The sequence below is a fragment of the Stigmatopora argus genome, chromosome 6 (genome assembly GCF_051989625.1).
Source record: "Stigmatopora argus isolate UIUO_Sarg chromosome 6, RoL_Sarg_1.0, whole genome shotgun sequence".
In the NCBI taxonomy this organism is placed as follows: Eukaryota; Metazoa; Chordata; class Actinopteri; order Syngnathiformes; family Syngnathidae; genus Stigmatopora; species Stigmatopora argus.
In genome coordinates this window covers 11,711,529-11,724,718 of record NC_135392.1, presented here as the reverse complement: position 1 = coordinate 11,724,718, position 13,190 = coordinate 11,711,529, and the positions used below count along the sequence as shown (strand labels likewise).

At 40.1% G+C, this 13,190-nt stretch overlaps 3 protein-coding genes across 6 annotated transcripts; all 3 read left to right on the top strand.

Moving 5' to 3' along the window:
• The first annotated feature begins 1,634 nt into the window (after positions 1-1,634).
• On the top strand, positions 1,635-8,353 carry LOC144075231 (nuclear factor of activated T-cells, cytoplasmic 2-like). 3 transcript variants are annotated; one of them, XR_013300517.1, is made up of 11 exons: positions 1,635-1,826; positions 2,493-3,369; positions 3,442-3,613; positions 4,005-4,207; positions 4,706-4,878; positions 5,043-5,183; positions 5,783-5,838; positions 5,958-6,090; positions 6,157-6,702; positions 7,261-7,727; positions 7,937-8,353. XR_013300517.1 is itself a non-coding variant. In XM_077602071.1 (11 exons), the coding sequence occupies exons 1-11, from the start codon at positions 1,724-1,726 to the stop codon at positions 7,335-7,337; spliced, it is 2,406 nt and encodes an 801-aa protein (XP_077458197.1). In that variant the 5' UTR covers positions 1,635-1,723; the 3' UTR covers positions 7,338-7,893. The 3 variants fall into 3 exon arrangements, 2 of the variants coding, with proteins under 2 accessions (XP_077458197.1, XP_077458196.1); XM_077602071.1 differs by lacking the exon at positions 7,937-8,353 and having other exon boundaries at positions 2,493-3,128; positions 3,204-3,369; positions 7,261-7,893; XM_077602070.1 differs by lacking the exon at positions 7,937-8,353 and having other exon boundaries at positions 7,261-7,893.
• A 553-nt stretch (positions 8,354-8,906) lies between these two features.
• LOC144075235 (serine/threonine-protein kinase pim-2-like) lies at positions 8,907-10,305 on the top strand. Of its 2 annotated transcripts, XM_077602083.1 has the most exons (6): positions 8,907-9,076; positions 9,158-9,205; positions 9,298-9,522; positions 9,605-9,782; positions 9,856-10,029; positions 10,107-10,305. In XM_077602083.1, exons 3-6 carry the CDS (start codon positions 9,343-9,345, stop codon positions 10,196-10,198), a joined length of 624 nt encoding a protein of 207 aa, XP_077458209.1. In that variant the 5' UTR covers positions 8,907-9,076; positions 9,158-9,205; positions 9,298-9,342; the 3' UTR covers positions 10,199-10,305. The 2 variants fall into 2 exon arrangements, with proteins under 2 accessions (XP_077458209.1, XP_077458208.1); XM_077602082.1 differs by lacking the exons at positions 8,907-9,076; positions 9,158-9,205 and having other exon boundaries at positions 9,220-9,522.
• Positions 10,306-10,722: 417 nt separating this feature from the next.
• manbal (mannosidase beta like) lies at positions 10,723-13,150 on the top strand. The gene is made up of 3 exons (XM_077602085.1): positions 10,723-10,873; positions 11,613-11,781; positions 11,906-13,150. Exons 2-3 carry the CDS (start codon positions 11,632-11,634, stop codon positions 12,014-12,016), a joined length of 261 nt encoding a protein of 86 aa, XP_077458211.1. The 5' UTR covers positions 10,723-10,873; positions 11,613-11,631; the 3' UTR covers positions 12,017-13,150.
• Positions 13,151-13,190: the final 40 nt, after the last annotated feature.

The window sequence follows — 13,190 nt, the reverse complement described above, 5'->3', positions numbered from 1 at the left end:
GTTTCTAATGTGAGAGTTTATCCCCCTCCCCTGAAATAATGAAAAATTATTTGGTGCCAGCCACTCTGTTTAACATGAGTATGGGTCTATCACCATCACTAGCACAGTCAAAATGGATACATTTTTTATCAACATCATTGGTAGAAAATTAAAAAAGGCTAAATGTGGCAAAATAGCCTGAATAGGTTTAAATATAATGCAGTGTCTGTTATAATAATCAAATCCTTTTTGGAGACTGATCACTGATCATGTTAGAGCCCATTTGAAAGCTTAGTTGATTAAGTGTCTAATGCACTGCACACAGAGGCCCAATGTTTATACAATGTGTAAATCATGCTAGTCTTAATCCAGGGTATGTAAAATAAGGTTAACAAATCCCTTAATTCTACAGGAGAATTGTGTTAATTTTAATAAGTCTATGTTTAGACCTACTGTAAAAGAAATAGTTACGTAATTTCAAGAGCTAATACGTTTAGTCTAGAGGCAAGTTTGACCATTTATGTTCAAGAACGTATTTACTTTACATACCTTGGTAAAAAAAGAACAATAAACTGACTGCTAATATAACATTTTGTTTAAAAAAAAATATGACCACAGAACACAGTTAGTACGTCAGCCTCACAGTTCTGTGGTCCTGGGTTCAAACCCAGGTTTGCATGTTTTCCCCAGGCTTGTGTGGGTTATCTCTGGGTTCTCCAGTTTCCTCCCATGTTCCAAAAACATGCATGGTAGGCTGGTTGAACTCTCTAAACTGCCCCTAAGTATGAGTATGAGTGTAAATGGTTGTCCATATCCCCGTGCCCTGTGATTGGCTGGCCATAAATTCAGGGTGTGCCTCACTTTTTTTAATCCAAAAGTTTTTTTTTTTAATCTAAAATTTGGAAAAAAAATAATCATTTTCAATCTACTCTTGTACTTTACAATGCAAACAAGTTAATGAAAAGAATAATTACTATTACTACATTGTTAAATGAAAAAAGATTAAAAGGTAAGAAGGAATATTTTATGTTTTAAAAAGAATACAGGAAAATATGTGATATTAACAGGCTCAAAATTAGGAAATGGATAAACTTCAATGTCTGTAAAAATCTATCCACTATAAGAGAAACTGTTAATTGAAATTATTTAGGGTTTGACAGCCTTGAAAAAATCGCAATTGGAGTGAAATATTGAAAGAAAGGGTACAATGCTGTTCTCTAGCGGTCAAATGTGTCACCACTGTCCTAATTTATTTATTGACAAAATTCCAAATAAAAAAAGTCACTTCTCCCCTTTGAAGTACCACAATCATCAACACCATCATTGAAGATCTGTTTCTGAAAACAAAATGTGCTAATCAAAACAGTCAAAATGAAAAGTGCAAACACCCACACACAAACCACACGCACGCACACAACCACACGCACGCACACAACCACACGCACATACACACAACCACACGCACATACACACAACCACACACACACACACACACATACACACACAACCACACACACACATATACACAACCACACACACACACACACATACACACACAACCACACACACACATATACACAACCACACACATACACACACATACAACCACACACATACACTAGAGGCAGAGACAGGAAGTTTGCAGTTTGGGTTGAGCAACTCACCAAAACTATAACACACATCTCACACCTCACATTTTTTGTTGACGTTGAGGGCTAACATTGTTTGGAAATAATAACATCGCATGGTGGAAATGGCGTCCGACATCAGCCAGGAAGACTTTGCCTTTTCAGACTTGTTCATTGATAATTCACCAGGAGGTGACTTTTCTGCTAAATTTATACCAGGTGAGCAATAACGTATAATAGTGGTGTATTAGAAAATAATTCATAATAGTATTATTACTAATTTTACCAAGTATAATGAAATATGTGTGTAATTATTTGCATCTTAATTAAATATTTTATTTCCATTAGTCTTTGACTTTAAAATAAGGGAAGAAATTATTTTTACCTTATCCACAATGCAGTCAGTACATATTAAATATATTGATTGTTTTTGTTTTTGTAAATCAAGTAGAGGCGTAAAGACATGGTTGGACACAAACTGAAGTTAAGAAAATAGATTTTTGTGATGTCTGTGATTCTATTGGTGAACAGATAAATTGAGGGGAAGGGATTTTGTTTCATTGGTTTAGATTTAAAAAAATAATAATTCAGCCTTTGTGGCGGTCTAAATGAACACTATAGTTATATGCAGTCCTTAGATTATCATTGTCACCCTAACAAATCTGAGGTGGCTGAAGTCAGGGTACACACGTCACGGTTAGAACGTGGGTTTGCTAGCTTGCCTTGTGTTGACAAATATAGGGACTAAACATACACTGAACAGGTTTACATTGGCGATTGTTGGGTTTGACTAGAGAAGGGATGAGGGGGACAAAATCACTTTTAATAGGATAATCTTCTACATGCATCTAATAATCCATCCTGCATCATGAATTATATTGCCAGATGATACCGAGCATCCAGTGCATCTGGAAGTGAAACATCACACGACATTGGATAGAGATGCGCCCTTGCACGGACTGGCTGAAGAAAGCTCACTGAAAGCAATCTTTGACGCCACGTGTTTGGCCACGGCACCCCGGACAATCCCAGCTCCCAGCCCCAGGATTGAAATCACTCCATCGGGGGACTCGCTGGCATCTGAAACCTTACAGCTGAGCCCCAGCTCCAAATCCCTGGGAGCCTATCGGGAGTGTGCAAGCCCCGCAAGTAGCAACTCTTCCACTGGCTGCTCTCTATCTGCTTCCCCATGTATCTCCCCTCCCAACAGAGGTTCCACAGAGTTGTCCACCTTAGATCTCTGCCCCTTCCTCCAGAGCATCCAAACATCTTCTGCCAACTCCTCCCCGGCTAACAGTTTTAGCGATGAGCTATTTCTCCTGCCTCAGCAACAGGCCAATCCTTCCTCGCAGGTCCACAGGCGCTCGCGCTCAGTGTCACCACAAGGCAAGCGGGCCTACGACCAGGCCCTCCCTTGTCCAGGTGGCACTCCTGTCAAACAACGCTCCCGGAGTCCAAGCCCTATCCCCTCATCCAACAATCTCCTGAGCTCCTACCCCCTTCACCAGGTTCAGGCTGCAGGTGAGCACCATACTCAAGCAAAAGCTCCTTGGCCTAGCACTGAGGACAACATAAGCATGGTGGTTTTATCTCAAGATGCAGTGCAAGTTTCACACGGTTCAATTCCAAGGCCAAGTTGCATGTATACTGAGGGACCTGAACTAGAAAGGGTTGAACGCGAAGGAGATGAAATCAGATCTGGAGTCTTCTGTGTCTTCCCAACTTCCTGGCCTCCTCATACAGTCCATCTTGGAGCGTTTGGGTGGGTTTCTCTTGTCTTTCACATCTTCAAAATACCAAGTGTCTCTTCTTTTATTGGTCGTTTCTCCTAAAGAGGAACTTCCTTGGCGCCGCTACCCTCTCTAGAGTGGCCACTTTTCAGCCAGTCCAGTCACTACGAGCTAAAAATCAAGACCCAGCCAAGGTCTCACCACAGGGCTCACTACGAGACCGAAGGCAGCCGCGGACCCGTCAAGACGACGGATGGCGGGCACCCCGAAGTCCAGGTACATAGTTTGATCATATTTGTCATGTCTGATACTTGGACATCAAGTGACGAGAAAGAAAAATAAAAGGTTCACTCTCACTTCTTGTCTGTGACATTCGTTGATTAAAAAAAATAAGCAGAAGCGAGATTGTGCACGCACAACCGCATTTCCTGTAAGACACTGTGTCTTGATTCAAATGAGGAGTAATTCAACACAGGCCGTGATCGGGCCACAAAATTAACTCATTGCCAGCTATTGACAATGATAGATGTCCAATTCACTTAAATTGGCCGTGGATGCTCATCTTTCAGTGCCATTGGCGTCTAGTGTATTTGCACATTAACTGTTATGTCATGAACAAAGCCACTTTTCAATCATTCTTCTAAACTGCTTCTTCTCGTTTCGTCAGCTTCACGGTTATCGAGGCACGGCTCCACTTAGCCTTCAGGTCTTCATTGGGACTGCTGATGAGAGGGTAGTTAGACCGCACGCCTTCTACCAGGCTCACCGCATCACTGGAAAAACTGTGACCACGCCTAGCATGGAGAGGATGGTCAATGGGACCAAAGTGTTGGAAATCTCTCTACAGCCAAAGAACAACATGAGAGCATTGCAAGTAGAACTAAATATTTTACGTAGGGATTTTCCTGATTAAGAAATCTGGTCGGAATTTATCGGCAATCAGGCCCAATTCCGTCTTTTCCAGAAGATCGGAATCGGGTAATAAGATTGGGTATTTTAAATGTTTTCCTGTGGCAGTTAATGAATTAGGGTAAGAAAATGCATATGTATAATGCAAAAAATGATAGATACACAGACTATTTTGGCACTACAACATTAAAGTAAAAAAGTTAAAGAAAAAAAAAACAATTTTGTTGCTGCACGACTGGAAAAAGGGATTTGTATTTTTTTTCCTGCTACGTTGAAATCAACCTTTTATATGATTATAATTTTGCGGCAACTGAGGTGGACAAAAGACATTTGGATATACATACTAGCACTATTTCCCCCCATGTTTGGTGATTTCTTCTTATTGATAGACATTTAAATTTCCCAAAGGTTCAACCAGTTTTACTCAAGTCACCATTAACCTTATGCTGCGTTTCCCAGGATCGACTGTGTTGGAATTCTAAAGCGGCGAAATGCCGACATCGAGCTGAGGAACGGCGAGACTGACATCGGACGCAAAAACACACGCGTATGCTTGGTCTTTCGGGTTCACGTACCACACCCTGGAGGCCAGTTGGTGTCACTTCAAGTTGCCTCTCATCCTATTGAATGCTGTAAGGCTGTCGCTAACGCTATTTCGATTTGATCACATCTTTAACTGATGTTGGTAGCATTTCCCCTATGAGTTTAGACCTGCACTGCATTATCAAATACAGGGACCGCACTTTCTAGACACTTTTATTCTTAAAGACGTTTTTGCCTAATTGTGTTTGTTTAGCCCAGCATTCAGCTCAAGAGATCCCCTTGGTCAAGTTGCAGAACCTGGACCAATGCTCTGCTCTCGGTGGACAAGAAATGCTCCTGACTGGCCAGAACTTCACATATGACTCCAGAGTGGTGTTTTCGGAGAGGACACAAGGTCAGTCTTCAATGATTAGACAATGTGTGATTTTAGGCCTTCGTCATGAGGATGTACTACAGTAACCACACAAAAAGTACTTTGCAATTTTACTGCGCACAAGTACCGGAAACGTGCCAAAAGACGCGTTCTACAAAAGAAAGTAACGGAACTTCTGCAGCGCATTACCACATTCAGTTTTGTCTAGTCAGTGGTGCATCAAAAAAATAAAAAGCGGCACCGCATTGCTTTCTTTTTATTTCAGATGTGTAATAACATGGTACTCTTGCAACGCCTCTTTTTATAGCCAAAAGCCCTTCAAAAAGTTGAGTTTTGTCATTAATCTCTTCTATTGGATCCCATCAGGGAGGCAAGAGTACGTATATTTTCAAATGAAAATGTCTTCACAACTTTATGAACATATTCACTGTTGTGTGGGGTTCAGTCAACAGGATGTGGTAAGAAAGACTACATTTGGATTTTAAAAAAAGCTAGAGCAGGTGAGTAATCAAGTGTGGGAGTTGAACAATCAAGTCGACAACAAGCTGAAAGCAGATTTCATTGTTTTGGTGCATTTAAATGCTGAACTTTGTCTTCAACATTCCGTTCACTACTTTCAGATGGCCAGCAAATTTGGGAAGTGGAGGCAACTGTTGACCGAAAAAAAAGCCAAGCTGTGAGTTTGCTTGTAATCGCCAAAAAAGTTGCTCGGATTTTCAAACGTATATAGGTTCAAAGACCCTTTTGATGACCTTTAACGGCGACGGTTTCGACCGTTTTCACTGCTCCTTGCAGAATATGTTGCTGTTTGAGGTCCCTCCATATCGAAATCAGGCCATTTGTCACCCAGCCAAAGTCAATTTCTATGTTATCAATGGGAAGAAAAAGTGCAGTGAACTTCAAAATCTCATCTACACCCCTGTGATAGGTATTTATTCTAACATCATCTCGATCACGAATGCCATACCTAATCAGCTTTCTTTTTGTATCCCAGCCATTAAAACCGAGCTAGTAGATGAGTGGCAGCTCAACTTTTCCGATTACTGCGACGCTCAACCGGGGGCTGACATGCTGGCGAAGTCACTCCTTCATCGGTTGGAAAAGGAGAAGAATCTTCAACCGTTCAGTGCGCTGGCATCAGATTCATGGGATTACCCAACAGTCTTATACCCCTCAAGGGCAGGCAATCGAATCAGCCACCCAGAGCTTTACTACCCTCCAAACCAGATTTATTATCCAAATTATGCTACCACTGTCCGTAGCGGTCTTCTTAAAGCATCTTCCAACGTGGGTTCTGATCCCAAAATTGACAAACTGAGTCAAGTACCGACGATCCAGTCCTACTCAACGGCTAGACTTCAAAATTACGTACAAGTTGTACCATCTTTAGGCTCGTCGCTGCCTTCCATATTCATCCAAGGTGATATTGGAGGGAGGTCGTTTACAGAGACTGACTCAGTTGAAGCTGACCAAGAAGCTCCGTCACAGGAGAGGGTCACAATCAAACAGGAGGGCCTCAGCTGTGTCTATCTGGAAGACGGTGAGTGAATCCGTTCTGCCCGAAGCCAACCGATATATCTAAAGATGACTACAAAAAAAAAGAGTTGTCTGATTCTTGTGGTCTAGTCTGCAAACGCAAGTACGCAGATAGCAAGAGTTCGACTGAAAATCCCCACTTGTGGTTTTCAGTTCCGTTAGCTTTCCTGTATGTCGCTCTCCCTTTCAATCATTCTTTCGCTTGTAAACACGCACTTGCAGAGGCATCGAGAACATTGCCTGTCCCAGATCGAGAAGCAACACCATTAGAAGCATTGCAATCCTACAACCTGCTCTCGTTGTCCGTGGGCCAAAATATCGCTTATCTTTCCTCTGGGTGCAGTAAAGGGAAATATACAATATACATGCAAATTCAAGCAGCCAAACCAGTTCCAAACAAAGCAGCAGTGTGTGTTTTTGTGTGTTCCTGTACAAAGTCCAATCACATCAAACATTATTTTATGATTTGTTTCTTTTGTTCTTTGATCTTTTCAATGGAAGGAATTCACACTAGCTACATTTAATTGTTTTGAATGCTAAAGTTCCTGTTTCATGTTTGCAGTGAACGACATAATACGAAGAGACCTGAGAGACCATCACAGTGACGATGATGGAGGCCTGCGCCATCCCAGACTCTAAAATGGCTAAAATGGACAACGACAACTCAGGATCACGACGTAATTGAGGGAAAATACATCCCGCTCATCGCCAACATCATCGACTTCACATTTTCTTCTTTATGTTGTCATCAGTGATTTTTAAGTCAGCTTTTACAAGTAGTACCTTTCATGTGATTGTGATTATGTGTGTGTGTATTATGTATAAAGGAGTAAGTGTAAAAATCTGTACCTAATAATCAAAACATACTGAGAAGCAGTATGCTAAATATGTACACACGGAGTGTTGCAGTACTTTAATGCTCTGAAATGGACAAGCAATTTTGGTGGTTATATTCATCCTTTCACTTTTCATGAAACGCCAAGAACAAGTTTGGAATTTCTGGATACCTATCCTGTCACAACTGCTTTGGTGGGTATACTCGTGATGGAGAATTGCCAGCTCGCAAAAAAAAAAAGTCTTTTCTTGAAGTTAACAGTGACAAACTGGTCATCAATTTTAATGGTATTAGGGTTTTTTGTTATTCCAGATTAAGAAGATGCTAATCTATTCAATAAATTGTTATAACGACCTGGTATTGAATGCAAATTCTGATTTCATGTTGCTTCTGTCAATTGCAGAGAACCAAGAAAGCATGTATGAGTTGAGAGGTTTTGACCGGAGACTTAGAAATGGCAAAACTATCAGGCATAAAGGATGTGACATATCTCCAAAGCTCAGTGAAATAACAAAGATGACATTTGAGTTTTCAAATATGCAAGATTTTGAAAGGAAGGCTAACACAAAAGTTAAAAAACTGAAAGTCAAAGACACCTCGGATGTTACGGCTGACAAACAAAAGACCAACACAAAAAAAGAGCCCATACGAAGGTCGCCAAGACTTGTCAACGCTGCGCGAGTGAAACAAATGAAGGAAAAGTCTGGCACACAATCAAAGGTTTACCAAAGAAAGCGGAATTTCAAAGTCCCAGAAAAGACTGCCAAGATTGCACTGCAAAAGAGGACCAAACTCAAATGTGACACAAAGCTAAGTGGGCAAAGTGTCAAAGTCAAAAGGTTGCTAGGGAGGGGTGATCTAGCAAAACAAACTGAAGCAATATTTAGCACAAAACCTAATCCCATTTGCCCAAAGAAGAGAGACAGGACAGCGGCAGCGACCAAGCGGAAAGTTGATTCGAGACAACGTGCCACCAGAAAGAGGCTGCGTGTTGATGATGCCGATTTGATCCAGAAGGATATTCCGCCTAAATGTGGCAACATACAATCTGGAACAACCCTTGAAAGGAAACCAAAGGCAGTGTCTGTAAAGATCGAATATACCAAGGTGTTGGCAAAGACTGAGAATAAAGGCAACAAGAAAGTGTGTGTCACAAAAATAAAGACTGAGGTTAGCAAACCCAAGTGCAAATCTAGTCACATGTCTGAGAAAGCAATGCCACCTGGAGGTAGTTTGGGATACAACACAAATGATGTGGAGGGGAAGGCTCAGTCAACCAATGGAGAAACGTTACCGAAACCAAAGCCTTCTTTCTTAGACCAAGTGAAAACGATACTCTTAAGTGAAACAAACAGAGGTAAACCGACCCTTTTTTCAGTCACATTTCCACCAAGTGATCCTTTTCCCTTCTGCTCCAGCACAGTAAATCTCGATTTGTTTCTGGACAGCCACGTTTGAGACAAGATATGAGAAGTTTGCCAAGATTGGTGAAGGAGGATTCGGATCAGTCTATGCAGGTCACAGGAAAACGGATTATAACCCAGTAAGTACATGGTTTATGCTGGATGAGCACTAGCCAAACACAATTTGATGATCCCCAATGCTAATCAAATTTATCGTAAAGGTGGCTATCAAATACATCCCAAAAGCAAAAGTAAGAAATGTCCCATTGGTGAGTGAGCACTCTCAACATATTTATAACATAATATATATTTTTAAATGATTTGTACACCTACCTTGTGTGATGCCTTAACTCATTTACAGAGCATTAATGGAAAGGTGCAAAAAGTCCCCTTGGAAGCCGTCTTCATGCTCCAGGCATCCAGTATCAAAAACTCGGATGGCAAATCAGCAGTTATATCACTGCTCGACGTATGTGATTTGGAGAAGGACTTGGTTCTGGTTATGGAAAGGCCAGTCCACTCTGTAGCTTTGTCTACGTACTTGACTCGCCGGACACTCGGTCTCCTTGAGGAAAAGGAGGCAAAGGTAAATAAATATACATATATGTAAAATTGTCACAACTGATAAAACGTCTAAGTGTGGAAAATTGTGTTTTTTTGTCACTCAGTACATCATGAAGCAGCTGGTGGACGCAGCCATCAAAATGCACGCTGCCAACATCTTTCATCGAGATCTAAAGCAGGAAAATATTCTGCTGGAGGCCTCGCCCGGTATAATGCGAGTGCGGGTCATAGACTTTGGCTGTAGCTGCTTAGTCAGCATGGAACCGTACCGTGACTATTTTGGTAAGGGATCTGCACTTATGATTTGGGGGGGGGGCATTGCTTCTTTAATTGTTATTTGTCCATTCCTTTGTAGGAACGTTAAATTACGCTCCTCCAGAGTATACGCACAGGCGTCCATACTGCGCTGGTCCGACCACAGTGTGGCATCTGGGGGCGTTACTTTTTGAGCTGCTGGACGGAACGCAACGGTTCGACACCTGCATGTTCCTTTCTAAGGGGCTTCAATTGAAAAGACATCTGTCAGAAGGTGAAATACTGCGAATAATGTATATTGCTACTACAAATGACTGTGGCCTAAACATAATTTTGCTCTTTTCCTGTCAGATTGTGGAGATTTTTTGGGGATGTGTTTGAGTTCAGACCCCATTAAACGTTGCACTTTGGACCAGATGCAGTGGCACCCATGGCTGCTATGATATCCTGTTGCTTTAACTAAAAGCATCTTTTTTTAAAATGGTAAACTAACTGGCATCTTGAACTGTTCTGTAAATAAAGTTATGTGTACAGAATGGGCAAAATAGAATGCTGTGTGACATATACATTTAACTGTGTCGAGTTGCATTTGGAAGTGTAGAATACTTCATTTGATCGATGTTCAGTTTGCATATACCTTTATTAAACTAAATAAGACTAAACAGTAATTTATAGCTGGCCATTTTCTAAACAAAACGAATACCAGTTATTTTTTCAATATGAGTCTGGCTCAAACATATCACTGAAAGCAATTGCAAACATATCGCACGCTAGCAAGCTGCCACTGAAAAGTATAAATAACTACAGCAAAGGTTATACAAATTCTAAATAAAATACAGTGTACACTAATAGTCCTGAACACACGAGATGAACATTGCAATACTCACAATTCACCGTTAGAGGACGACATTTTCCAAATACTACCACTGCAAGAAATTGGCCGAGTGAGAACCGGAAATTCTTTTATAGAGTAAAACGTCATTTCCTAGAAAGGGATTGTTATAATTTCATCTGTGGGCCATTTTATCCAAATTTTGCTTAGTGTTTTACGAGTTTTAGCTGCCCTAAAATTGCATTAAGGAAAACATTGGAAGAAAAGAACTATATTCACACTTCTGGTAAGGTCTCATTATTGGTACTCACAATAGTGCTACTTAAATGCGGCTTTTTCGTGCTTTGCTGCGTTCAGGGCGCTCTAAGCAGCGTCGTAATTAGTCAATACAAGAGAATAAGAAGGCTGCGAATGTATTTTAATCGATGTTTTTCTAGCCTGTTCGATAAATATGTCCGGAACTATAATGTATTTTTCCTTATCAGCAATACAAAAAAGCAATTAAAATGCGGTTAAATGTTTACGTACTAATGACTCGTTGTTTCGTTTTGGCCATTTACTGGATTAGTTCTTTGCCTTGCAGCGTTTAGGAGTCTGCAGACAGCATCCTGGCACACAACTGGAATGCATATTAAAGTGGATTTTGATATGTGCTATTATTACATGAATGAAGAAAGTACCTCATGTACACAGATAAAACTTAGCTGGCATTTACTTGTGTGGTTATTCTTGACGTTTGATTTCTTTTTCATATTTAATCTACTTCCTAAATTTTAAGGTCATGTACCCATTTAATGCATGTCAATTTAATTTTCTATGCTTTGCTGCGTTCAGGATACTGTGGGCAGTGTCGTATCCCATCAATGATGGGACAACATCCTAGCATATCACTGAAATGAATATTAAAGTTTAATTTAAGATATGCTATTTCTTACAGCAATGAAAAAAATATATACCCAGGCAAAACTGACCTTTATTTGCTTGTGTGGGAATTCTCAACGCCTTTTCCCCATTGCGCTCCACAGGTTCCTGAATGCTGGAAAAATGTCCACAGATATGGACCTGTCTCCCCCAGAAGTTCCTGAACCAACTTTTCTCGAGAGCCTCCTTCGCTACGGCCTCTTCCTTGGTGCCATTTTCCAGCTTATTTGCATTCTAGCCATCATCGTGCCCACCTCCAAAGGGCACGAAAAGGTAGGTATTTCCTGATAAGACATCAGTGGAAAAAAAGTTATTTACTATTTTCAATGTAAACACAAGTTCTACAACTTTTTGTCAAATGAATTCCTGAAAAAGTATATTTGCGTTGCACGTGCAGGAAGAGACCGAGTCTACTAACGGCAAGGCAGCGGACCATGCAAAGAAACCCAAAGCAGCTGTGCCCCAAATTAGACCAAAGTCCAAGAAGGAAAGCAAAAAGAAGCGATAACTACCACCATCCCATAATTTAGTCATTAATTTGTCATTAATTTTGGCTTATTTTCCATCACTTTTATCTAAAAAAAAACTTTGCAAGAAAATGCTTGCCATCAAAGATTAATGGAATGACTCATTTTATTATTTAAGCTCCTGACTTTTTGTAATGGCTGTCTCAATAAATGAAACCACTTGAAGGCTTGTATAAGAAAACTGCCAATTCTTGTACTCTTGAGTATAATCTTTTGAAAAGTAACCTTGCTGTCAAAACCCTGGAATGAAGAATCAAGATGCTGCTATTGATTCATTTTGAATGGGAGATTACAGCATGCAAGTTTATTGTTGCATTAAGTGTGAAAATTGTTTTTTTTTTTTGCATTTGTCCTTGAGTGTATATTATTTGTGGCTAGACTGTTTCTGAAATCTAATTGGTCAAAGGTGCCAATTTAAAATAATACAAACAAAATATGGCATTCTACATTGAGTGGAGAAAAAAGGCCCAACAGAGGCATTTCTGGTTAGGAATGCTGCCAAAAGTTTGATAGTGATGTTCAAGAAGCAACAGGAATTTTTGGCATGCACTGGCTATTTTGAACATTTAACAACAGTCTCCCATCTTTTAATATCTTCTTTTACTAACACTAAAAATCACCTGGATGAGTGTGGAAAAAATGTTTTGGTCCAACGAAAGTTGGACTTTAACACCATAAAAATATGTCTGGTGCAGAATCATTCTTTGGAATTGTTTTTGTGTGAAATTAGGAACAGTTCCAAATACCAGTTAGAATTAGTGTAAATGCTTAAGCCTTTATATGAGACTTATTTAGTACTATGAATTGAGAACAAAATAATGTACTTTAAAGTGTTAAAGATAATTTATTTCTCAATTTCAATTGATCACATTGCATTAAAAAACACTTGAAAATGTTCTGAAATTCCACTTAGTTTTCTACAGTGATTTTAACATGTTCTTTTGTTTGTTTTGACCCCTAATGGAAAGGTGTTGTTTAAATGACTACCTCCATCTAGTGGAAAAAACGGAGAATTGCAACACAATATGAAACGTGTTTAAGCTTCTTGTCAGGCCTATGTTCGATGATATTTTTTCATCATTTGCTGCAATACAATAAAAATGGCCATTTTGGGACACGGCTCAATCGTGACTGGCAGGGATTTTTAGACAAACT

Bases quoted from the DNA above. Each gene is read 5' to 3' on its own strand.
- LOC144075231 (XM_077602070.1), top strand. From the start codon at position 1,724: ATGGTGGAAATGGCGTCCGACATCAGCCAGGAAGACTTTGCCTTTTCA. The intron at 1,827-2,492 runs GTGAGCAATAAC...TTATATTGCCAG, and splicing joins TTCTGCTAAATTTATACCAG to ATGATACCGAGCATCCAGTG. The intron at 5,184-5,782 runs GTCAGTCTTCAA...CACTACTTTCAG, and splicing joins GTTTTCGGAGAGGACACAAG to ATGGCCAGCAAATTTGGGAA.
- LOC144075235 (XM_077602082.1), top strand. From the start codon at position 9,253: ATGATTTGTACACCTACCTTGTGTGATGCCTTAACTCATTTACAGAGC. The intron at 9,783-9,855 runs GTAAGGGATCTG...ATTCCTTTGTAG, and splicing joins ACCGTACCGTGACTATTTTG to GAACGTTAAATTACGCTCCT. The intron at 10,030-10,106 runs GTGAAATACTGC...TTTTCCTGTCAG, and splicing joins GAAAAGACATCTGTCAGAAG to ATTGTGGAGATTTTTTGGGG.
- manbal (XM_077602085.1), top strand. From the start codon at position 11,632: ATGTCCACAGATATGGACCTGTCTCCCCCAGAAGTTCCTGAACCAACT. The intron at 11,782-11,905 runs GTAGGTATTTCC...TTGCACGTGCAG, and splicing joins CCTCCAAAGGGCACGAAAAG to GAAGAGACCGAGTCTACTAA.